This window comes from Anomalospiza imberbis, chromosome 1 (assembly GCF_031753505.1).
Source record: "Anomalospiza imberbis isolate Cuckoo-Finch-1a 21T00152 chromosome 1, ASM3175350v1, whole genome shotgun sequence".
Classification (NCBI taxonomy): Eukaryota; Metazoa; Chordata; class Aves; order Passeriformes; family Viduidae; genus Anomalospiza; species Anomalospiza imberbis.
This window is the reverse complement of record NC_089681.1, coordinates 100,052,231-100,077,448: the sequence shown is the minus strand read 5'-3', so window position 1 is coordinate 100,077,448 and position 25,218 is coordinate 100,052,231. Positions and strand designations below refer to the sequence as shown.

Here is a 25,218-nt window from a genome sequence, read left to right as displayed (position 1 = left end):
AGGACACCTGCTCTGGATCTTTCTCCTAAGCTGTGCCAAAGAAAAACATTTGGTTATGTAAAAAACACAAAGCCTCCTTCCCTCTGTCCCCCTACTGACAGCCTAAGAGTCAGTGAATTTATGACACTATCACTACAATGGCAAAACTCTCTTTGGTTTCAAAATACTTCAGCCTCGACATCCACAGTAAGATCCCTAATGAGATTTGCCTCTAAAGCTATTTTTTTCTAACACACTTAGGTCCATCAGCCATTGCTTTACCTCCTACTGGCTGCAATAAAGGGTCAATTTCTAAGCACAGACCACAGGATGGCTTCTTTCAGAAGGGATCTGCAGGAAACTGTCCCAGGATCTGAAGAAAGCTTCCTCTGAGCAGCAGAGGCCCTCTCTGCACCGAGACCACAGCAGTCAGAAGACCACAGCTTTTGTTGGTACTGTAAGAAATGCCATGCCCAACACCCTGAGGCAGTGCTCTGAACCCCTGGAGCATTGAAGACAACTGAGGAATTTGATACATTCCCCTCCATCAAGAAGGGCCTCGTGTAAATTCTCACTAGGGTAAGAAGTGTCATGGACCTCAGATAGCTACAGGCATGGTGCTAGAGTGTCACGGCCCTCAACTTATTGCACAAAATAGTAAAATCACAGTCAAAGGTGAGTGTTTGCAGTTCTAGAGATAATGTCTGCACTTTGCATGGTAATATCCAACTCCCAGCAGCAGCTAGTGCAAAGGCCCACAAAAACCAAGAAAAGAATAGGGCTGGGCAGATCCCTTGTTATCCCCTTCCCCACCTCTGCAGTGGGAGTAACACCATTTGTCAATGGTACAGGATGCTATAAAACATGCAAATACTTCAGTACTAAAGGTTGGACATGTACTGCAGAGAGGCAGATGGAGAAAGCCATCTGATGGTGTCAGCTGGGAGTGGAATTTGGAGGATCACACTTAGCTGAAAGCCTTCACACAATCAAGAGTCAACCCGGTATTTTTTTCCTAACTCTGAAGGAGTTTTCAAATCTTTTTCATCCTCTTTGCACTCATACAGAAGGCTCTGTCCAAGTTCATACTGCATAACCTTTGCTGCCATTTCATTGCTTTTGTTGTCTTCACTTACATTTGCCTTACAATGCACTAAATAAGTCATGCAACAAAATCAGAAGAAGAAAACAACAGACAAAAAGATGCTGCACCTACAGCACTGCTGGCCTCTGGTCTGCAAAAAACCCATACAGGCTATTTTGAAACCTAGAAGGGCAGGAAAAATTAGATGATTACAGAAAAAAATGCTATTTCCAAGGACACTGGTTGTGTCCTCAAACAGAAGACCATTATCTGATACCACTTTAAATCATATTTTGGTTTTTAGGTGTGTACAGTAAACTCAACTAAAGGCAGCCCTCATCTGATTTCTACAAAGACCATGAGTACTGCATGAAGAGGATTTTCCTTTAAACACAAGTCCTGCCTTGGCTGAAAGTGAATGGCTGTTTTATTTCCCCATAAATATGTATGTAAAGGTCTCAGTTAAAGAACTTGGAGAAATTACCTATTTGCATATTACAAAGGCACAGGTCCTCAGACATTCTTCTACTAATTTCATACATTCTGCTGATACTTAATAACAAAAGAGTAACCCTTCCATACTAGACCTGAAAATTTTGTGCAGTTGGCTCCAACTCAGGTCTAAGACATGGATGGGAATAATACAAAAAAAAAAAAAATTCTAATCTCTCAGCATAATGGTATTTATTGCCTGGGTTGGCTGGCTTACCTTTCAGAGAAGACAGGGACTAAATCAACAGCAGACATTACCCCACTAAATTACAACTGGGAAATCAGTAACTAGTCCTGGGGCAACAAGACGTGACTCACTACAGGCTAAAAAGAACTTTTCAGCATCCCTCACAATGAAGATATCCAAGGCCACATCCTAATGTTCTTCTGAAGACAGCTAAAGGAAACTCTCCAGGCTCTAAAACTGATGAATGGCTTCACCATGAGCACATCAGAAAGGCACAATGAGACAAGAATGCCTTTTAGTCCTACAGGATGTGCCAGCAGCCCCTACCCAGCATCTAGTTTGCAGCTATATTGTGTATCAAAAGAAGGCAAAGAGAAACCATCAAAAGTTTTTTCATGGCTCAAGGGTGAAAAAATGAATCCTTTCTGGCTCTGGTGGAATAAGATACAGCCAACACACAGCATGGAAGAATTTTCAGCCTTTCTAGAAATATTAACTTTGGACTGGGAAAAAAAACAATCAAAAACCCACACCAAAAAAGCAACAAGAGAAGCAAAAACAAACAACACTTTAAAAAAGGCTAAAAAATTAAGTGATATCCACTGAAACTGACATACACCCACAGGTAAGACATTTCTCTCCTGAACCCATCTTCTAGACTAAACAATATCTGAACTAGTCTTTTTCTTATGCTGGTTGGAATAGAACTTCTCAGCTCATGCAGGTCTCTGCTAAGCCTGGCATGCAGTAAAACACTGTCAGCAAGGCTAGACAAGCTTTGGAGGTCATCAAGTCTCTTTGTGGGCTTCTAAAAGATGTTTCACTCTCAGGGTGATAAAATTTTCCAGTGCCAGACAAGATATATAGCTTTTTAGAGCTATCTAAGCCACAGAGCTTTGCTAGGCTCTAGCAAATCAAAATTGCTCTCAGTGAAGCCTCAGTCTGTCAAAAAATGATGTTCAGGTCCCAAGTGCCTACTTCTTACCACTGATGGGGGCATGTCACAGTCTGCTTGTTCCTGGAACTCAGAGGCGCTGCTGTCAAAAATGCTCATTTTGAAAAAATCGCTTTAAAAGAGGAAAATCTTCTCCCTTTCTGGACACTTACTGTATTTACTGTCCAAGGATCCCAAATCCTCTACAGGTATCACCCAAATCTCACAGCGCCCAGCAGAGAGAAGAGAACTTTATAGAACAGCATACAGCTAGGATGTGAGACTTGCCCCAAATCAGAGAGGTTATCAGTGACAGACTGAGAGCTGAATCTACATTCTCTTGGCATACAAACCCACATCTTCATGGAAAGACTACCCATTTCTCTGTACCACAAAACAATGAAGACCAAATGTGTTCAGTTTTGATATAAAGATATATAAAGCAGGCAGGGAAAGCAAGGCATAGCACAGTGACAATAGAACATACATGGAAAAGAAAATAAACATAACTTACAGGAGCTGCGTTGTTTTTAACTGTCACACTTGGAGTTGTAGCTCGTAGCGCCCCACTCACTCCATGGTAGTACTTGAAGCAGATCTTTGTTTCAGCTAAAAAAAAAACCCAAAAGGGATATTTAGGATTAGAAAAATTGCCAGGGGTAATCTGGCATGATCAGCTACAGCTCACAAGGACAGGGCTGGCAAGTAGCTAAATTGCAAATTGTTCATTCTGGCTGGATGGCACAACAGGATACCTCCTGCCCCTGATCTTCCCCTTTGTCAGGGTGAAATTTGGAGTTTGGTTCATGGATTTAAAACAGTCAAAATCCAAACCTCTTCAGAGCAGAAGCTGCCACAGACAGACCTTAGAGCACCTGTTCATCATCCTTTAGGAAGAAAAAAAGTAGGGGCATATAAATCTTCCCTGTTCAGACATACCAAGCACTAATGTGCAGAGAAATTTAGGAGCTTCCTTAGGACAAGGTTGCATAGCTGCTCATTGACAGGTTTTACTGTGCCAATTTGTTCTGGCCTTGGTCAGGGCAAGGATGTAGATCTCCAAAGATTAACTGCTCTGACAGTTACTACATTAAAGCATTTTCAGGAATAGCAGAGTTCCAAGAGACCCTGCCTTAGTGTATTTCCACTGACTTCTAAAACTCTAAATTAGGTGAGGAACACAGGAAAGGTCATGATTTTTGACACTCATAGTGCTGCTTTTTGCCACATGCATTGTAATTCAAATAAATAATATTGATGGAAACTCATCTCAATAACTGTATCGAGGCACAGAAGTGAAAACTGCTTCTCGTTTATCAGCCCCTCACAACCCACTTTCTTGTCTGCTACAAGAAGGAAAGACAGCTCCAGCCAGCTTCTGTGTTGGTCTGTGACTACAAACTGATGCAAAGTGCTATTTGCCTGCCTGCCTGGAACTAGTGACTCGCTGGAACTAGTGACTTGCTGAAGCTCATCCTGGCCTGCCTGCTGGCATGCAAGAATTTTCTTCCACAGTAAACTAGATGTGAACTAGCCTGGTATGTGCCTAGGTACAGTTGGGACCCAGCAATTATGCAGTATTACATGTGTAACAGGTATGTTTGTGGGATCTGAAAAATGCCTGTTTAAATAAAAGCAGCTTTCACATCTTCTAGTTTTAACTGGATAATGACATGGAAATGTTCATCTCTTCTAAGATTTTCCTTAAGACCTTGCTTTGCAGCTGCTGCTGTAGCTCAGGGAAAACACCAGCCTTTGCTGGCAGAGCCACAAAAACGCTCACTGTAACTACAGTGCCTATATGTGAAAACAATAAATAAATGCCATTTACGTGTTTTAACATACAAATTTCATTGCAGTTTTAATACCAGTAACAAAATTACTCAAATCACTGCAGCTGTGACAAAAAATATTAAGAGCTGAGATTGCAACCACAGATTATGGTGCTGTGATCTACTGTTTGTAGATCCAAAAAACAACGATGCAGCAGTCCAGGTGGAAGCAGAACCTGGGATATGAAAAGTGGTGGAGACCCTCAAAACTGCAGGCCTGAATTGCTTACCCTGATACCTACACAGGAACATAGGTGTAAAGAGAAATTCTGGTATTTTTTGAAAGACAAAAAAATTTTAGAAGTGTAAAGCCTTCCCAACTTTCAGATGTCACTTGGGAAATGAAAAGCAAAGAGGTAATGTTCCCAAGTAGTTTGAGCATTACTCAGTTTCAGGTGGCTTCCCAGTCCTCTAACCTGAGGGGTGCTGCAGGAATGAGCAGTCCATCGATGAGAAGCCCAGTGCCAGCACACTTAATCTCTAAAAAACATATTTTCCATCCCCACAGCCTGTTCTCCACCAGACAACCAGGTGCACATTTCGCTCATACAGTGAAAATACAGCCTCTCCCACTATATCCACAATGTGTACATGTGTTCCATTTACTTCACAGCATTCCACAAGAATTGGAACAGAATACTGAGTCCTTCAGCACCTCCACGAGGGGCTGTGGGGCCCACCCTGGGGCTGAATTCATAACTATACCCCCAAATGAAAGTCTGCAACTTTAAGAGATTTACTTGAGGTGTCAGTACAGCTGAGCAAGCGACCCTGCTGTTGCACCTGGGAGCAGCAGTTGTTTCCTTTTGGCAGCAAAAAAAGCTGGATGAGCCTGTGGGACAGAAAAACTGCAAATCCAGATTGTATTTCATGTTGTAATTTTCTCTACAGGACTTCTAACAGCTCAGCAGCTAACTCACAGCTAACTCATTTACTCGCTGAGAGGACAGCAAAAGCTGAGGATATCACAATAGCTAAAATATGCAGTTCTCACCAATTATTCAAATCTTAATTTTCTGCTCCCCTGGAGATTTTTAGCTGCAGTTTGCATGGAACACTGAGAACTAGAATAAAAAGAAGCCTTTAAAAAAATTAACTTTTTTAGTTAATAAAATATAACTTCAGCTATTAGCTTGTATGACAATGCTCAGACCCCACAGCAGGAAATCTTGTCATAGGTTGACAAGTAGGAAATCAGTTATCATGAGCATCGGGAAGATTTTAAAAGAATCCATTTAATTAAACTAAAAGTATTAGAGAGACCAGAAAGAGAAAATATATCCATATGTAGTTAATCTGGATAGTTGTACCATTTTCAAGGACAAAGGATAACTAAGATGACTGAATATGTATTTGGAAAGAACCATGTGGTTATTAAAGGATGCTCTCAGTTTCACATATTTGCAACCAAACTGCCCACATACAGGTGGAAACCACAAGAAAGCAACTCAAGAGAGATGCAAGTGTCACACCCAATCCAAAACAGTGGCACAGCTGGAGTCATTCATCAAGCAGTGGTAGAAGTGGTGATTAATGAACGTCAAAGATTTCATTCAGAGAATAGATCTGAGAGAAAATGTCTTATGGAGGCCTTCATAGGTTGAGAAATTGCTCTAGAAGCATCAGGGGAACAACATTTTCTTTTTTCTAGATTCCTCTCTCCCCTTTTTGCTCATATTGCTTTCAGTTTGAAAATATTATGCAAAATTATATACAATTTCTTTATGTGTAAAAATGCCATTAGGATCTAGTTGGCCATTTTTTGGCCATGAGCCATTCTTTACAAATAACATTGTTGGTGCCATGTTTTTCACTGCAACAGTGTCCTAACACTTTAATCCATCTGAAGATTGCTCTTGCATTCCTGAATCACCTCTGAGACATTTCCAAAACAGATGCAGAAACCTGTGGGCTTGGTACCACTGCCTCTGCAGATGAACAGGAAGCACTGGAAGTATTGGTAAGGCAGTGATATAAATTAACCTGAATATTATCCAGCTGGCATTTGTAAATAACATGTAATTACAAAGACTGTTTAGATTGTAGTCTTGTAGATTAGCTTGTTCTGAGATAAAGGATACCATTTAACTCTGTCCTGCTGCCCTAGCTACATGGCAGAGTGTACAGGTCAGGAGCAGGTGTTGTCCAGTTAATCCCCAGTTATAAATAAATGTGCACCATTGTAATTTTCATCTCTAATTATTTAGAGATCACTGGACCCATCAATGAAGTTATGATGTTGATGTCAGAAAGTAATGAGGTTAAATTCTTCTTTCAATTAGAAAAAAATATCAGTGAAACTGGTAAATCTTCCAAGAGATGAGATGCCTAAAGATGCTCGGAAATAGTCATGCCCATGGCAACTACCAAAGTACTCAGGAATAAAGGACTAAACAGCATTGTACTCCCTTTACACCAGGCTTGGTATCTTCATTTGTGACACTTTTGGTTGGAGTAATTTGCTTCACAGTGGCTGGTATGGGGCTATGTTTTGGGTTTTTGCTGAACACAGGGGTTGATAATATAAAGATGTTTTTGCTGTTGCTGAGCAGGGCTCACACAGAGCCTTTTCTGCTTTTTGTACTACCATACTGAGGATTAGACTGGGTGTAGAAAAGAGGGAAGAGATACATCTGGGACAGGTGACCCAAACAGACCAAAGGGATATTCCAGACTACATGACATCACCCTCAGTATATAAAGTGGAAGGAAGAAGGACAAAAGGGGGAATGTTTGGGGTGATGGTGTTTGTCTTCCCAAGCAGCCATTATGTGGGATGGGGCCCTGCTCTCCTGGAGATAGCTGAACACCTGCTTGCCTACAGGAAGTAGTGATAGAATTCCTGTTTTGTTTTGTTAGTGTGTACGGCTTTTGCTTTCCCAACTAAACTGTTTTATCTCAGCCTATGAGTTTTCTGGCTTTTACCCTTCCAGTTCTCTTCCTGATCCCACTAGTGGGGGAGTGAACAAGTGGCTGTGTGGGATTTTGCTGCTGACTGGGGTTGAACCATGACACCGTCATACACTGACTGTGTTACAGCTCTCCGCTGCATTGGTATAAATAAGAAAATCCCTAGCTGTATGCTCAGATTTACCACTGTAACTATTACAGATGCACAAAAAATACAGCTGCCCCAAAGGAAGGCCCTCAAGGCACAGCAAGGCAAGACAATCCAAACCAGGCAACAGGAGGGGTGATTCTGTTTTCCTCCTTGGAGCAAGCACCTTTGTGGGCCACACAGATTATAAGGAAGGGAGGGGAACTGAGATGTACTTCATCCTTGGACACCACAGAGACCACTCCCTATTCAGAGGAAAGCACTATGAAGTTTGACTTTTTCCAGAGAACCTCTGTCATGGGGCTTCATCCCTCTCACAAGAAAAAAAAGTTATTTGCACAAAAATGATTTCACTATCAAAGACCTGAGTTATCTCAGTTACCAAATCAGTTTTGCAAATTAACTGGAACATTAATTTACCAACTGAACATTACTCAGGCAATAGTTTTCACTGCCTCTGTAACCACCTAGCTCCTGAAAACACTCAATTCCTTATGAAACTGAAGTGAGAGGAGATAAAATCTAGTAGGGTCTGCTGATGAATTGCAACTGGAGGTATTGAACATTGAAGGTCTCCAAGAGAGCTCCTTGTTCCCATCATCCAGCTATTTTTCTGTCAGTGTTATTTGTCCTGTTGGTTTATTTGATACCCTTTCCCTTTAAAATACTTCCATTCCTACTCCTTCAGAGTTATCAAAATTGCTGTAAATGTCTTCTCAAAAATTCACTTGATCTTGTAATTAATTCTCTGTTCCTTGCTTACTAAGGTCAACCTGATCTCAGAGGCTTAGTTTTCACTTAAAGGTTGTTTTTTTCTTTCAAATATAAGAAAAAACTCTGACAAGATGACACAATTTCTCTTGTTGAGCTAAAAAAAACCCCGAAAACACCCTAACGAGTATTTCAAGGAAGACATATTCTTTGGGGGAAGCAGGAAGCATCAGCTGATGTTTGCTAGGAGCATGTGATGCACCTGGGGCACTTCAACAAGTTTGTTTTGATTTACTCCCATGACACTTTTTGTTTCAGTTAAATAGCTGAAGTGACTAAACATTAGGTAGGCATTTCTCACTGCTGTAAAAACCTCTCAGGGAAGCAATGCCAGTCTTAAAAACTGAGTCATTTCTGATCAATTCAATCTATTACTAAAAGAGCTGTTGTTGCTCTTTTGGGCAAACACTGTGCATGAAAAATGAAAGGTGTCAAAACCAGCAATGAAAAGGTAGCTGTCTCTGGTAAGTGGTTGGGAACCAAATGACCCAAATCAGACAGCAAAGCAATTAAGTTATGAGTCATAAAGTTTTCCCTAGAGAGGAGCCAGAACTGGAATAAACAAATATATGATGCTGTGCTACAATCAAATCGTTGTGGTACCATCCTGAATTAAAGCAGCCACGGTGATCTCTAGAAGTGAAGACTATGAGTCAATGAAGGGGGTAGAACTGTTTGAATACAACAGGGAAACTGGGAGAGGCATATGAAAAAAACAGGATAAGGAATTACAATGGGAAACCAAAACAGAGAGAGACTAGAGGCAGTTTATATGTAGAACTAAGTGACTATGCAATGTCTTTGAGGGGAGGGGAGGAGAGGATTGAGATTATAACAAAATCACTGCACAGAATGGGACAGGGGAGAAAGCAGAGAGATTACAACTGTGTAGTCTTGTGTAAACAAGACTAAAAGAGACTAAAAGAAAAGAAAGCAGGGAAAAGGAAACAAAGCAAGGAAAGGCAGACAGGGAAACAGTAAGAAAGTCAAAGTTTAAGAAGAAAGAAAGAGTCACTGAGACCTTCAGGCAGCCTAAGCAGCACGATGTAAACTGTATCAGCAGCTACCTGTGAAACCTGATGTGCACCTCATGTCCACCACTCATGCCTAACCTCCCTTCTCTACCTGCTGCTGCCTCCAGTGCCCATCTCCTTTTTATGAACATTGTTGCATCCCAGGTTCACTGGAAGCATAGAGAGTAGGTAAATTGTGCAACACAAAGAGGTGAAACCTAGCATTCCTGCATCTGCATGAGCCTTTCGCTAAGCATCAATAGATTTTAGATAAATTTTGGTATTTTCTCGTGATATTGTACCTGCCCTGTCAGCAAAGAATTAACACTCATAACAAAGATAAAAGGTAAAGTTATTACTGGCAGATCTAATTTGTACTTACAATGTTGACACATGGTACTGTTTATTTCCATCATGAAGGCCTGCTGCTGCTCCATGAAAACAAAGGTTCATATTTCTGCTGCTCTATCAGAAAACCTGCCTTTTCCAAGCATTGGCTGTCTCCAACAGGCAATGGTGACACTACCACCATCAAGCTGGTTTGCTACTCAGCTGCCTATGGACCATACATCTCCTTAAGCTGTAGACTGCATCTCCTCACAGTATTTGTTTAGTTCATAACTGCCTATGGCTTTCAAAAAGTGCCTCAGTTTTTAGACAACTAACAGTTCAGTAATCAAACAAGGTCTAAACAGATGTGTTCCTTTAATCTCTGTTGCAGGATTTCTTCCAATTTTCTGATGGCTTTTTCCTTGCTCTGCTCTAAAATGTGCACAAACACTTAACAGACTTCTTTGGAGAAACTGCAAGACTTGAGATTTTATAGTCACGCCTTTTAGATAACTATAACGTTTCCCAGCAAGAAAGAAAGAAGTATCTGAAGCCAGAATTAAGGCTGACCAGTACATATCAGCAATTTGAGGCACAAATATTTACAAGAAAACTCTAATAGCTCAAAACCAAGCAGTAGAACACTCAGAAAATTTCTAATCAAGTTTTAACTTAAGCAAAAAATCCACACTTGTCAAGATACAGAAATGCACAGTTAGAAGATTCAAATAATCTTAATTCTGCACCAATAAAATATTTCAGTATTTGTAGTTGTACCTGGTATTTGAAGAACAGATAAGATAATAGTATTTTCTTTTATCTTCAGAAATTGTTGCACAGACTGTTCCTTCCCAAGAGTTGCACACTGAGGGCTGGAGTTATCTCCTTTATAACAGGAGAGCTAATTATCATTTATTATATCATTGATTCTTTGTTCCATTGATCTGCAGATACTCTCCCCTACTGACTTTCGCTTTTATTTCCTTTGCTTGATAATTTGATTCAGCAGCTACCTGCCATGACAAGAGTAGTAGGGGAAATTAGATACTAATAACAAATGTGTAGTCACAAATCTTCATATTCAGTGGTCCAGTCTCCTCTGTCCTAAACTCACCTGTTTGAGCCCTCGGTGTTGCAAGCTCCACACTATACTGATTTTGAGTATAGCTTTGTACAATCTACCTTGAATACCATGCTGTTCACAGAAAGTGACATGCATCTGCTTCCCCATGACTGCACTGGGAGGATTTTCAGGTATGGACTCCTGAGCCCAAGACAAAATCACACCATGTTTGCCTTATGAAAATAAAGGCATCTAGTAGTTTCTACTGCAGGACAGATACAACAAATTGCCTCTGTAAACTGCTGTTCAGGCAAAACATGCAGATCTAATTTCAACAGGCTGCTGCTTATGTGCTGCCCTTATAAAAGCTGACCTATTGGCAAGACTCATTAATAAAGAATGCTAGCAGCTGGAATGGATGTGTGCTTGTACATTTCAGGACTTTTATGTATTTTTCCATACAGGGAGTACAACAGCATTGCTGATTATGAAGTTTGTTTGACTGTTTTCATTATAAACCTTGTTTTCAGATGCTTCTACATTTTCAAATATACATACATTTGGAATAAAATTCTGTGTGCTGGATGTCTGCCTTGTATCTACAGAAAGGCACAGCACGAAAATTTCATCCAGAAATTTATAGCTGAGGATAAGGAAAAACCATGGTGTTTTTATCCATGAGAAATTTCAAGACCTTTTTTTTCATCCTCCAAGTAAATATGTGCTTAATATAATGATTTCTGCTCCATATTGCCTCATGTTCCTGTAAAAGTACATTAAAATTCATCTAACTTACAAGCCTCTCTAAAAAATTCAGTTTGATATCCTCATTTGAGACATCTTTGATTTTACTGTCTAAATGCCCAGGAAATCCTAGCTGTGCTGAGTATCCTCCAAACTGGCAGTAACACAGTCTGTTTCTGCAATACAGATCTAAGTTTCCCCTGGCTGTTCCCCATCTGGAAGCAGGAGGACTGCATCTCTGGGTATCTCCCCAGTTTCCAAGTAGGATGAAAGAGGAACGTATGAATCCACTCTCAATTTGCCCCCCTTGAAGGAAGAGACCGAGTTGGCTGGGGGTATTACAAGCATAGGGTGGGAAACAGGAACAAGGACAAAACTGGGTAAAATAGTGAAGAAAAAACCACTGTGATTTGTGGCACTCATAGGCCTGAGTAGAGAAGAATCTGAGGGAGCAGGTAGCAGAGCACTGTTTCAGTCTTGCTAGAACAAAGGAGCACTGCCAGCTGCCTTACAGTGGGAGCACAATGCACGTACAGGTATTCAAGCTCCCAGTTAAGCAAGTATAGGGGGATGGCAATGGGATATAAGGTAAGTCTGCTGCTAAAATTCTCTCCAGACAGGCAGGAGTTGGAATGCATTAAAATCTGCAGCCATATAGCATCCTTCATGGTAGTCCAGTTCTTCATGGACAAGGGTCTGTACTGTCAAGTGCCAGTAAATCTGGCATTTAGATTGACAACTGCAGTTGAGGCAGGTAGAGTGAGGCAGAGTAGATCAAATCAAAACTTCCACAGATAGCCATCACAGGAAAGGCAAGTGGAAGGATGCCACTGCCCACACAGTAGTTAAAGATGCTAAATGTCTACAAAAAAGTGTCTTAGCCCTTTTGTAGCTGGGAAGAGAACCTGCAGTTTGTGTCGACACATGTTCTGCAACTATTACTGCAGTTCTTAAATTTTACTACTCCAGTTCTTAAATTTTATTGTGTAATGAGAATACTGAGCCTGAAATTTTGTTTGCTCAGACAGTTCACAATCTTGAAAATAATTATCTTCAGCTGGGGAGTTGGGGAGGGGGCTAGGGGCAGAAAAAAGACAAGGACACAGCCTTACCATTGCTAGCACTGAGTCATCTCTCATCCCATTTAAACCAAAAGAACTATTTCTTCCATATTTATAAAGACAGCAGGATTCAGCCCACAACAGGCAAGAATTTCATCTATTTATTTACAGTTAACCCAACAGTGATATCTATCTGCTTTGCCTTTATGGACTGTTGAAAGGACTGATAGGCACCAGTTTTGATGAATGAAGAGTTGGGAATGGGAGGGTTGGAACAACTTACCTGTCTTTGATTAGGAGAAGGAAGGGCTGTTTGAGAGATACATTTTAGTCATTGCAAACAGTAAATTACAAGGGCTGAACTAAGACTGAGACTTTAATGAAATTCCAGAGCCTACAGGCATCTAATGTTTTTATGTAAATCAGCTTAAGGATGACTTTTTCATCATAAGCATTAGCAAGCAGGCAATTTATTTGAGAAAAACTTACGAACATCAAAGTACTTTAACTGTGTGACTGTTGAGTCCATAGTAATTGAATAACATGCCTAAAGTTTGCTCTCTGGTCCTTAGCACTCGTGCACATTGCATGAAAATCAACATTGCAGGCAAACCCCAACACATGGTTCATCTTATTTGAGGGAGATGATCTAAAATTACTTCTGAAATGCAACAATTACAACAGACTAAGTTTTTAAACAACACTTTTGTTTTAAAATGCCTCATCATCTTGGTTACAGTGGACTCGACAGTTCTTTATCAAAACTGAATAGTAGAAAAAAATCTCTATGCCTTCAGTACACTGGAAATGAGCCCTTTCTGCCTCCCATGCAGAAAGCCATCTATTTCACTGTAGTAGTGGTCCCTTAGCTACATTAGAGTCACCGACTTATTCAGGAAAATAATCAGAACTGGAAATTCAGTGTGTGTGTTTTAATTTACACCAGTATATATTAAACCACAAGATAAACAGACAGAAAATGAGTATACACTACACCCTGAGCTTTGTTCTGAGTGTCATCAGAGGCACCATGAAGGTGACTCAGAGATGACAAAAGTATAAACTCTGTACAGTAATGCACAGCTCCACAAAAGAGGAGGGATAGGCAGAGCTGGGGACCTCTCCCCTCTCTTCACTTGGATGTGCGGCCACTGGTGTGTCCCAGATGAAGCAAGCTCTTATCAATGGCCTGTATTGCAATATCTCCTTTAGGCTTTCAGGTATTATGTCCGCCTTAAGGTAACTGCCTTGTAGTGCAGATGCCTGTGAACCATCAGTTCTTTGCTTTTATCAGGGCAACTGTAGTTTAAAGTCTTAATTAAATACATATGACTGGATTATGCCTTCAGGCACAGCCGAGAGCAAGAGATAATGCATGAACTTCAGAAGCCAAGTGCCTCAAAAACAGCCCTCTCCATTGCAACACATTTTCATTCTCCTTGATCTCAAAACATGGGTGTGCATTTGGATTTATAGAAGCAGAAAATTGCATCAGCTTTATAATCAACAATTAGCATTTAGGAAGGCATAGACCATAACTTTACACAGTACTTGCTTTGTGATGGCAGAGGACAACATAAGAAGGGATACCTGGCCAATTAGGGAGGAAATTAGAGACAATTCGTATTTTCATTTACATTAGTAGCACCTGCTATGACACTTATGCTAGTCTTTAATCGCAGTCTGAGAAGCATAACTGAATTTTACCTTGGAAACAGAACATTCCCTTGAGTTAGTCTTTTTTTCCCCTAAGAAAGTTACCTTTGAAGACCAGTGCCAAAACAAACCATCCTGTGTGTTCGTCTTTCTCCCAGCTCCTCTTACCTGTTACCGCCTTTCTCATTACTCTGCCAACTCTGCCAGTCAGAAGCACTATCTATTCACATTTCTCAGATCTGTTCAGTCACTATAAGAATGCCTTAGAACAACAGTTTATGTTTTTAGCAGCCAGACCATGCAATATTTAAACCCAGCGTTCTCGCTGATTGGGAGCTATTACAGTCAGTCAAGCATGTGGCAAGCAGTACACAAAGGGAGTCTGACAATCAAGTCCTTGAGCAACAAGATGTGAATGCTACCCAGAAAAAATCCTTTGCACTTGATGTAAAAGAGAATCCAAGACCTTAGCACCATTGCCTGCAATACCATAATAAGGGCTGCTTTTCTATTTTAATACTCGTATCATAATTAAATATGCACACATTCCTTGTCTCTACTCTTATATAAATACATTTTTAGCCTAGTATTTCCATGAAAATGAAGCAAAAAATGGTCAATTTAAGAAGATGGTGAAACGAACATTCAAAATGCTTGTAGAAGCAGCTTTCTAATGCTCAAATGGTTTCAGTTACTCACTACACTAAGCATGCTATTCTTTGCCGCTGCTACTTCTAATCAAATTGAAGTAATTTTGAGTGACTAAGGGAATTACGCATCATACAACAAAGACTGTTCATTGCTGTCATAGTACAAACACACTAATACAAATGAAAGAAGTCATCAAAACGCTCCTTTTGATTGAAATAAGAGCTCATGGAGAAGAATAGAGATATTGTGATACTCTCTTAGACAGGCAGTAATGGTTTATGTGTCCCAAGAAGGATGCCATGGCAAGTACAACAATTCACACTCTTTCCTTTCTGTACTCTAACTCAGAGTAGAAGTACCTACAGACAGTTCTGGAAGAGCATAATTTTTAAAATATGGAAGATCAAAAGGAAGGCCAGTAGTTCAGGCTACAGCATTAAAGTAAGGGAAATTGTACAACAAAGCAACACAAGGGGAGGCATGCACATCTTGGAATTATCTGGTCTTATTTACAAGGCCTGTAACACGTCTACTCAGTGTGAGGAGAAAATGAGGACAGTTGGATCTGAGTTTTGGCACTGTAACTCTACTGAAGGCAGAAGACAGTCACAGCATGATAACAGTGCAGTGGAGCTTGACATCTTTGGCACACCAGTTCCTGGTTTCACCATCTTGAAAACATTTTATTCCTTTCCACATTACTTTTTTCCTTCTTTACAAAAAGGAAATGAACAGCAACAGGCAATATTTAACTCTAGCACTAAATGCTTCTTACTTTATTAAATACAGGGTGAGATTAACAGCCCTACAATGTAATTACCCAGTGGCCAAAATTTCCCAAAGTTCAGTTGTTCTGAAAAACATTTGTGCTTTGAGGTTTTTTTTCTTAGTACACCAAAGACTTACCTGGGTAGATCTTGTAAGCATTAATTAAACAGAAGAAAAGAGACTTCTGTGTCTTCACAACACAAGAGTAGTTCTCCTGTTTACACAGCTGAATCATTTATAATTAATTGAGTTCACTCACTCAGAACCATGAGCCTTGAATAAAAGCTTTGTGCCAGCTATGCTGCTGAGGTATGGGTATTTTCCCTCTGTTCTCCTTTTAGCCTTAAATATACTTCGCTTTACAACAACAGGGCCTATCTTCCTTCCATTTACTGAAAAACCACTGGTAGAGAAAGCATGGTCACATCACAGAGAGCCTTGAGCCATGACAGTAGTTGGTGAAAAAAACTCAGTGTGATGCTTTTGCAAATGCTATGCTGCAATCTAGGTATAGTGGGAAAAAACCCTGGCCTGATTTCTTTAAAACAGGGCCATCAGAGTTCGTTTCCTGTGTACCACTGCTTGAGATGGCCCACATGTGGCCGCTCGCTCATTCAGAAAACTCCTTTTCACAAGGGCTTTTTGATTAGGTGCCACTGCTATGGTGCCTATTTTTAATTTCCCTGGGCATTTATAAGACAAAGCACAAATTATCAAGAAGGAAAAGATCAAAAGGCTGCTAGGAAAGAGGTATTATACCTATTATTACTAGTTAATTTAGAGTTCTTTCTGCAATATCCTATTTCAACATTACGTTTTTTCTGTTCTAAAATACCAACTTCTGTTCACCATTTATTTACAGTCTAATAATTAGGGAAGAAAATTGCTATAGCCACAAAAGGAAACATAATGTTTTAAATTCCAGCAATTCCAAAAGTATCTCACCTGATACTGGTAAAAAGAAGGAGCTACAAATTGGATACAGTAGGTTGAAAGGCAAGGTAAAATACCCTGACTGTAAAAAGACCAGCAAATCTAATGCTGAGCATATTGGATGAGTGCATTTGTTTTCAAGTGCAATAAAAACAGGGAAGTATAGGGGAAAAGTTACTAGGAAATAGATGCTGCATTTATTCAGGTTAAAAAATGGCTATCTTCTAACATATGTTTGAGTAAAAAGGAATGGAAATTTCAACAAATAAGGGGACAAAGAATCCTAAGCAGCACAGACAAGCTAATGCAGACTACGAAGTCTGCAGAGACTTTCTTCTCTGGCAAAATATATCAACAAGTACATTGGGAGATTGCAAAAAATGGTCTCCAAATCACTGTTAGTTCCTAATGGTGACAAGACCATACACAGATGTCAGCCTGTCCGTCTCCAGAAGGTGTGTGCCTGGTGGCTCTGTTCCCTCTGACTCTGCACTTCACAGCAGTGCAAGCTGCAGATGTTTGCTCCACTGGCAGGGCTGACAACACCTGCAAGCCTTCAGAGCTGCCATCCCAAAGTCAGCACCTCCTATCTCACTCAAGCCCATCCAAGCTGAAATTGCTGCAGTCACACAGGTGACAGATGGGAAACATTATTAATTTTTTAATAGTAAAGGCTAAGGTCTCCAACCACACCATGCTTAACTTCCAAGGGATTTGCTGACTGTGAAAAGGAAACCCCAGTGCAAATCATCGATAGGCTGAGCAAGATCCAACAGCTGTTATATGGCAACATATGGTGGGATGACTACACAGTCAAGACTTCAGATAACATAGACTATTTTTAAAACACATTTTTCAGAAATGAGCTTTTAGAGTACCTTGACAAAATCCAAAGCTGAGGCAAAGGACATCTGAAAAAAGGAAGTAATAGCAGAGAAAAGATGATTCTAGAAAAAGTTTCCTTTGAATCACCTGCATATTTGTAACTTGCACTATTGCTAATTTATACCTAAGTGTATTTCATATACATTTTCCCCCCAATTTACTAGTTAAATACATAAAAATGTGACACTTAGTCCTAATCTTGACACTCAAATTCCTGCCTTCTATTGACCCCCAAGTGAGAGATTCTATACCCTATATGCAGCAACACTGGAAAAGGAAAATGATGTCCGCAGGACAGATGTCAGCTTCCTTTGCCTGAGGCAGGGCTGAAGATTTCAAGTGTCCTGCAGAACCTGGGCCGCTTTGCCATCGCTGGCAGAACCACACTGAGCATTCAGATGAGATGCTCCAACACTAGGAAACCTGGACTTTGTTCAAACCTCTGCCACTGACTTCCTGGAGTAGTCTCACTCTTTCCCAACATAATTTCCTCCTCTTTAACTTGAAGGAAATTATACTTCTGGCAACCCAGACCAAGGAGAGAAGAATATGAGTGTTTGCTAACCCTTCCATAAGCCAGTTTTCATAACAGGGCAGTTCTTCAGGGACAGGAGAATTGCTGCAAAGCAATGCTCATGGCCACATTTGGTCGAGGCCCTAGCAAGTGCATTAACACCTGGTAAAAAAGCAGCTCAGTAACAGATAAATTCCCAACAGGGATATGGTGCAGGTGGTCAGTCTGCCTCTCTAGAGGTGAGGCACTACATACACACTTCTCTACTGATCTGAGCGGATTGGATTGGATTAAGCAGGTCATCACAGGATTTAGCTCTACTTATTTCTTAAGCTGTAATCAGTCAGGTCACACTAAAATTGAAATTTACATTCCCAATTTCTTTTAAAGTATTTGTTTGTTCGAATCTGCCTTACACTTATTTTCCCTTAAGTCACCAACCGGTTTGTACATTAAAATCTGCTGGGCTGTAACCCTGTCACTCTTGGTATTAAAAATCCTGCTGAGGGAGCAAGGCATTTGAACTGTATTAGGCACCTTGCCCAGTGATAACAAAGGAAAAAGGAAGGAAAGGAAAGTGAGACTGAAATTTACTGGTCTAACTCGCTGGCTGTAGGTGCTTATAGCCAACACACAGAGAGAAAAAATACTATGGAAGAAGAGAAAATGGTCATGGACAACTAATGCACTAACAGCAACAGATGCACTGCTACACAAGCTTGGTCTGCTCTTTCTACCTAATGTACTGCAGTTGCAGTAACCAAAGAGCTCCCTTACATCATCTGGTGGGGCTTCACCACCATCAGGGGAATTGTAGCTGTAACTGTCTCTTGAAACCAATCTCATTTGTTGAGATGCTCAAAAACACAGCCAGGCCACACCCCATCCATGATTCTGTAGTTTGTCTGTTTTAAAACACAACTCACAATGCCAAGAAGGTCACACAAAGTACTTGCAGGTTTTCTTTCACTCACCAGGTCAAAACAGAATCTACAAAAAACATATTTTAAATGCAAGTATTATTCTTACTAATTATCACCAGCAAACATCTTTTTTTTTTTGGCAGTATTGAGAGCAGAAAAAGAAAGGGTATTAAACAGAGCCAAGAATGATGTTTTGAGACCACAGGAGAGGAACAAGCTGTCCTCCTGGTCTGAGATTTCATTTTTAAGAAGAGAGATAATAATTCCAGGATGGGTTTGCAATAGATTATCCTGTAGGTTTGGTTTTTTCCCCTGACACCTCTGGGAATTTCTAGTCTGAAAACCAAACAAACTCACTTGCTGTGAACTGACAGCAACTCATATAAACTAAAGGATCCATCCTAGTTCATGCAGACAAAATACTCAGCCTCCTTGTTTTCAATTAGAAATCCTTTACTAGTACACTTGTATTCCAAATCTGAAGTCTCAAGCAGATCCTGAAGATGAACAAATTTACCTCCAAGTAAAAGACCGATATAAAATATGAATTTTTTACAATGTCAGTTTGGTCTGACAAAGGACACATACATATGCGCAAGTACACTGTCCATCTATATAGTGTTGTTGTGGACTTCCAGCTGCTGAGTGCCCCCATAAGATTCCAAAAGAGGAAGAAGTATTTTCAGTATTGTTCTTTCACAGTTTTGATGGTTCATTTTTCAACCTCTCTGCTGGCTTGGAGAATATACCTATCATATACTGACAATCATGACCTAAGAGAAGGCTGGCAGATGCTACTTTGAATCAGCTGCCAGCATGCAGGAGTCTTTATGTCAGTCTTGACAAGATGTGGTTTCTAAAATTAAAGTGTTCTGAAGGACTAAATAACTTTTAGTTCACTGCTCAACAAAAACCGCTTAAAATTTTTTATCCTTTTAAATATTTCCCAGAATCTAGACTGCACCTCTCTTCCTCACTAGCTGTCAAAAGTCTGATTCATCTTGTTAAAGCCAACAGTAAAACTCCCACTTAGTGGGATCTCAGTGGACAGAGACCACACCTACCTCTTCTCATTTTCCTTCCAAAGGAAACAGACATCTCAGCTGTAATCTGTTCCTTGCACATCCACATGTCACTCAGTCCTGCTGCCCTTCTCAAAAATATTTCTAAAGCTCCTGCAATCCTTCTGTTTGAAAATATCCAGGTAAGATCTGCTCTACCAACTGGATTTATATTTCACAGCACATGTCATGCATAGGACAGCTAAAAAAATAATTTATGCATGCCACAGAAGTATTACTTGGCATTTCATTGCATCTCAAATGCAACAAATTTATGAAATTTAGAAAATGAAATATATCTGCTAAAGCAAAACCAGATTCTATTTTCCAAACTGAACAAAATGTAGATGGGCTAGTTCAGAGGCAGAAACTTTTATCTTTGTACATATTATAAATATATAAAAGGCTTTCATTGAGTCATTTTCTAACAGAAGAAAGCACAATATGAGATTTTAAATTTGTTGTAGATGCTCAGCACACTTCATAGAGAAGAAGTAATTACAGAGGTGCCTGCTAGCAGTGCTACTGTTAAAGGCTGTGTCGGGGGTTCATTATTAACCCAGTTTTCATGGTTTCACACCTCAGTTAGAAGACACCCATGTGCTGGCCTTAAACTACCATAAAAAACTCATCCCACTAGCAATTTATTTAGTTATTTTTTCTGCTTGTAAAAATGCAAACAGAAAAAGGGAACTATATTAAATTTTCACGCTTTTCCATAAATATATACTGGGGAAAGAGTTAATAATTTAAGCAGCAAATTCTGACACTTCCGGCTATAATTCTTATACTGTATAAATTAACATCTAGTTCTCTTGACTACAGCAGGACAGGATTTCATTCTCCAAATTCTGGAGAACTTTAGATCCTGCTGTCCACTGAGCTGCTTAGCAAGACCAAGTGCCTTCTCCTGTTTAATTTGTGTCTTTCTTAAGCCTGTTCCAGTTGCAATATAATGTGAATTAGCTGAAATCCCACTGAAAGACATGGGTGCATTGTCACACTTCTCACTGTTCTGAGCATTGCTAAGTGTTTCTGATACAACTAGAGATGGGATCTTTTGAAAGAGATGTTCCAGGTAACATCTGGAAGCCCCTTCTGGATAGCTGCTCACACCTGTTGAAAGACACACACTGCACAAACCAACACTGGTTTAATACCTGTGCCTTCCCCAGACACATTCACCACCTGATGGTGGTGTATGACACACACAGCACAGCCCACTAGGGACGAAAGAGCTTTGCTCTGCTACTGAGCAAGTACAAGGGGGATTTAACAAACACTACTGACAGTCTTGTCAACATTTTCGAAAAAGGACCATCTTTTGCAGCACAGTTGAAAGCTGGCATGAGTTTCCAGAGTAAAGCTTTAAACTAAGATTTCAGTTTTAATTGATTCTGCCTATAAACCCTCTACGTTTCTGAGGTAGAAATCATGTGAAATTTGGTTGATCTCTGCTCCATTGCCTCTTACTCTACAGCAAAGGAAATCAACATACTTGCAGCTGAGATGCCTCCTGGCTATGTTTCATTTTCTTTCCGTCAAATGTTAAAGAAAAATTTGAATCGAAAAGCTGCATGAACCAACATAAAAATTCCCTCTGCACCAGAATGTGATAAACAAAAAACACAAGTCAGAGGCTTTCTCACAACTGCACCCCAGATATTTTACGTTTCTATGTAATGTCAGCTGATTCAGCCCTAAATGTTTGCTTTCATTAGCTAGCCTACTAATATACCAGGGTCTTTAGGAAAAGCACACAGAGATGATTTGAACTACCAGGCTTGGAGCAAGCAATCCAGTAATTAAAACTGATTACAAATCAGCCACTCTAAAAATGGTGTGGTGGCACTCAGTTCTGACTGAGTGCCAACACAGACGACTAGCACCATCTTAAGCACCACATCTGACTCTGCTGTGGCTGTCCCTGAACCGAGCCCCTACAATCCAATTTATCACTATATATATTTTCTTTCATATTTTCACTTTAATACAAAACACATACATGGTGAGTTCTCAAAAATATAATGAGGAGACAGGTAAAAGAAGAAAATCAAGAATAAAGTCAAAGTATACTAGTATCAAAATATATTACTCATTTTTGACATGCCATGCATAAGACTTCATGCTGCTCACAGAGAGAAAATGGTGTCTCTATTTGCCATGAAGATTTAAGACTCTTCACAGGAAGCTAATAAAGCTTACCATAATATCCTGTAAACAGGAAAACATTTGAAAGCCTGAATCCAGACGTGTTCTAATTACAAACAGCACTTATATGTAAATCAAGAAATCCTAGCAAGTGGAGGGAAGGAAAGAGTTTTTGTCTCTCCCTATGACCATAAGATACCACAGTAACAAACCAAAGAAAGAAAATATTTTTTCTTGGTGTTCTCTAAGTGAGCATAGCTGGCTCATTCCACCTCAGGTGAACATCTTTATCAACAGGAAAAAGGAAAAGACACTTTTTGGAGGTCTTAGGCTAACACATACTGTGGAGGTTCAAAGGCAAAAATAATGTTAACTAATACACCTGAGGAGGCAAGGAGAATTCCTTCTTGTAAAAAAAAAAAATCTTACTATTGCACTTGTATTCTCTTTTAGATTGATAACTTCAACCCCTATATCTTGTCTAGCACTCAAGAAGGCAGACTAGTCTAATTCAGTGTAGGCATATCATTTTTGGCAAATCTGCTGTCCAAGTGTTGCTTGGAAATCTTGCCTGAAGAATAATCACATGCCAGTTTTTGTGACTTCCCAGGCATCTCTGGAGGAACCGAGGGCCACCAGATTATGAAGTGATATTTTACCTTCAGGAAGTACTGCTCAGCAGCTTGCATAAACAGCAAATTATTAGGAGACGAACCAAGACTGAAATCTCTACAAGCTTATGATAGACCTTGAAGTGTTCCAAATGTAGGTTTACTTTAATGGAGTAGAAAAGAGAAGTAGAACTGCATTCACACACCTGTAATACCTGTGTTAGACGATGAAGTGTTAAGAAACTTTTCTGTTTGTAGATTGATTTTTAAGCCAGAGACAGGAGAGAGAGAGGTGTCCAAGAGATGCAGGCTACACCAAAAGCTGCTTCCCCTCCCAGAATCAGCCTGCTGAGTGGGACCCTCAGAAGGCTAGAGCTCTGGCCTAGGAGCTGCCTGGGAAAGCCCTCTGGTACTCTTCTAAATCAAAAAGATTGCATATTTATTCAGAGTCCTTTTTCACCCATGTGTTTGCACTCCCTACTTTGCTGGTTTTGAACTTCTGACATCCAGATGTCTGTGTCTGAGGGAACACTATTTGCAAATTCCAACAACCACATTCACAGCTCAAATTCTGATACATATACATTGCTCATCTTATTTCTAACCTCAGCTACACTTCATGTTTGGAACATTTCAGCAATGTACTTAACAATCAAAATCAATATTGTTTCTTATAGTGTAAATTATTTTCTCTTTAAAAATATGCCATTTTTTGGGTTTTTTTAATATTGCTTCTTTGGATCTTCCAATGAAAGGAAATCACTGTTGAACTTGTAAAATATCCCAGACATGAAAAAGAAATGGGTCAGGAATAAAAACAAAACTGAGAGGCATGGAAAAAGATGATCTTTGAAAATTAAATACAACTTTCTACTTTTAGATTTGGGGCCCAAGACATATTTACATTTCGGGTCAGACAGGATCTAGATCAACCTGTTCTGACAAGACATCCCAAGATCATTGAACAATGGTATGAATATCTTCATTACAGTGTGAAGGGGCCACTAAGAAGAAGTGAGATTATCAGTACATGCAGCCTAATAATGGAAAGCTGCCTTGAAATGGCCCCAGAGTGAGAATCAATCAGATCTGTAGCTGTTACTCTCAGGAATGAGTCTAGAGCTACAAGTGAGCTATGACAGCTCACCCCAGGGGAGTAAACAAGTCACTTACCTACATCTCTGCTTCCTACTGCTTCAGAAGTGACCAAGTACCTGCCAGGCACACAAGCTCTGCTGCCAGGGAGAAGGGTTTGGAATAAACACTGCTGTCTACTCTTGAAAGTATCACTGTAGCAGTGAGTGTTTTTGGTAAAAGAGACTTGGAAAAAATCCACAGGCCAGACAATATTTAATGAGAGAATGCATAATGAAATTAACATAGATAATTTAATGAAAGGGGAAAGACAGAAAGAAACATCCTTATGCAATTTAATTAAGTAAACAATTACAGCAAAACTATCTATTTCGAGGTTATAAGTGTTTTTTTGTTTTATTTCTTAATTGTAAAAAGCTAATAGCACTGAGATACGGGAGGAAATTATACCTGCTACTGATTGAGTAAAATGAACATCTAAAGTATTGAAAGAGTTGGAGAAGACTTTGAAAATATAAACCACTATTTGTCTGAGGCCTTCAATATCCTATTACCAGTATAAAAGACCTTGCAGAAAGATGTTTCTGCTGGGCAGAAGTGTTTAAACCCTGAAAGGAGACTAATTCATCCCTGCTGAATTCATCCCTTCTGTTCTCTGAGAAAGTCTATTCTAGGTATAGATGATGTTCTTGACATCTGGCAGTCCCTACAGCAGGAAACCTTGGACCAGGAGTAATGTAACAACAGGGCTGGATTCACTGGCTAGTTAACAAGAAAAAAAGGTTTCCTGCATTGCAGGCGCATTATTTCAGAAGCAGGAGGAGTAACTATAGCACTACACCACAGAGATAATTCTGCCTTCCTCATAAGAGGCAAAGTAAGTTTTGTCTGTCTAATAAAAACTGTCCAAACACTGTTGTATGAGTTGAATAAATATTGCCATAATTACCAGAAGGCGTAAGAAACAGAGTGGCTGCCTGAAATCAAGCAATAAGATAGCAGGGTTACAAACAAGTTTCTGAATTAGGTGAAGGGATTTATCTCCCTTTATACTGAGATTTTCCAATGTCCTGCTGGACATCTAAGAAGAGCCCTTGAGATGCTTCACTACTGCAGAGAGTATTTTTAAAAGAAAGCACGAAGATGTGAAGCAAACTCTCTGCCTGTATAAACTGAGAAAGAAAATATCTTTACTACTTAGGCTTCCAGTTCTGTTTTGATCCATTACTTTGACGGTATGCTTTAATAGGATTACAAAAATAAACCACAACTGTAAAATTCTCCAAAATTAGAAATGGTAAATTATTAACACTGATCTACTGAATGCAGTACTTTTACATTATGATTTATTTATTAAGAAAACTGAAACAAAGCTCAGTATCTTGACTCTCTTTTGGAATAAATATGACCTTTTGATGCCTG

At 39.8% G+C, this 25,218-nt stretch overlaps 1 protein-coding gene across 7 annotated transcripts in view; it reads right to left on the bottom strand.

The window, feature by feature from the left end:
* HECW1 (HECT, C2 and WW domain containing E3 ubiquitin protein ligase 1) overlaps positions 1-25,218 on the bottom strand; it is a 243,743-nt gene that overhangs the window by 114,709 nt on the left and 103,816 nt on the right. For all 7 annotated transcript variants that reach the window (XM_068202204.1, XM_068202226.1, XM_068202236.1 and 4 more), the window contains one exon: positions 3,191-3,285. In XM_068202204.1, the coding sequence (XP_068058305.1) occupies positions 3,191-3,285 (95 nt within the window). The remainder of the gene's footprint in view (positions 1-3,190; positions 3,286-25,218) is intronic.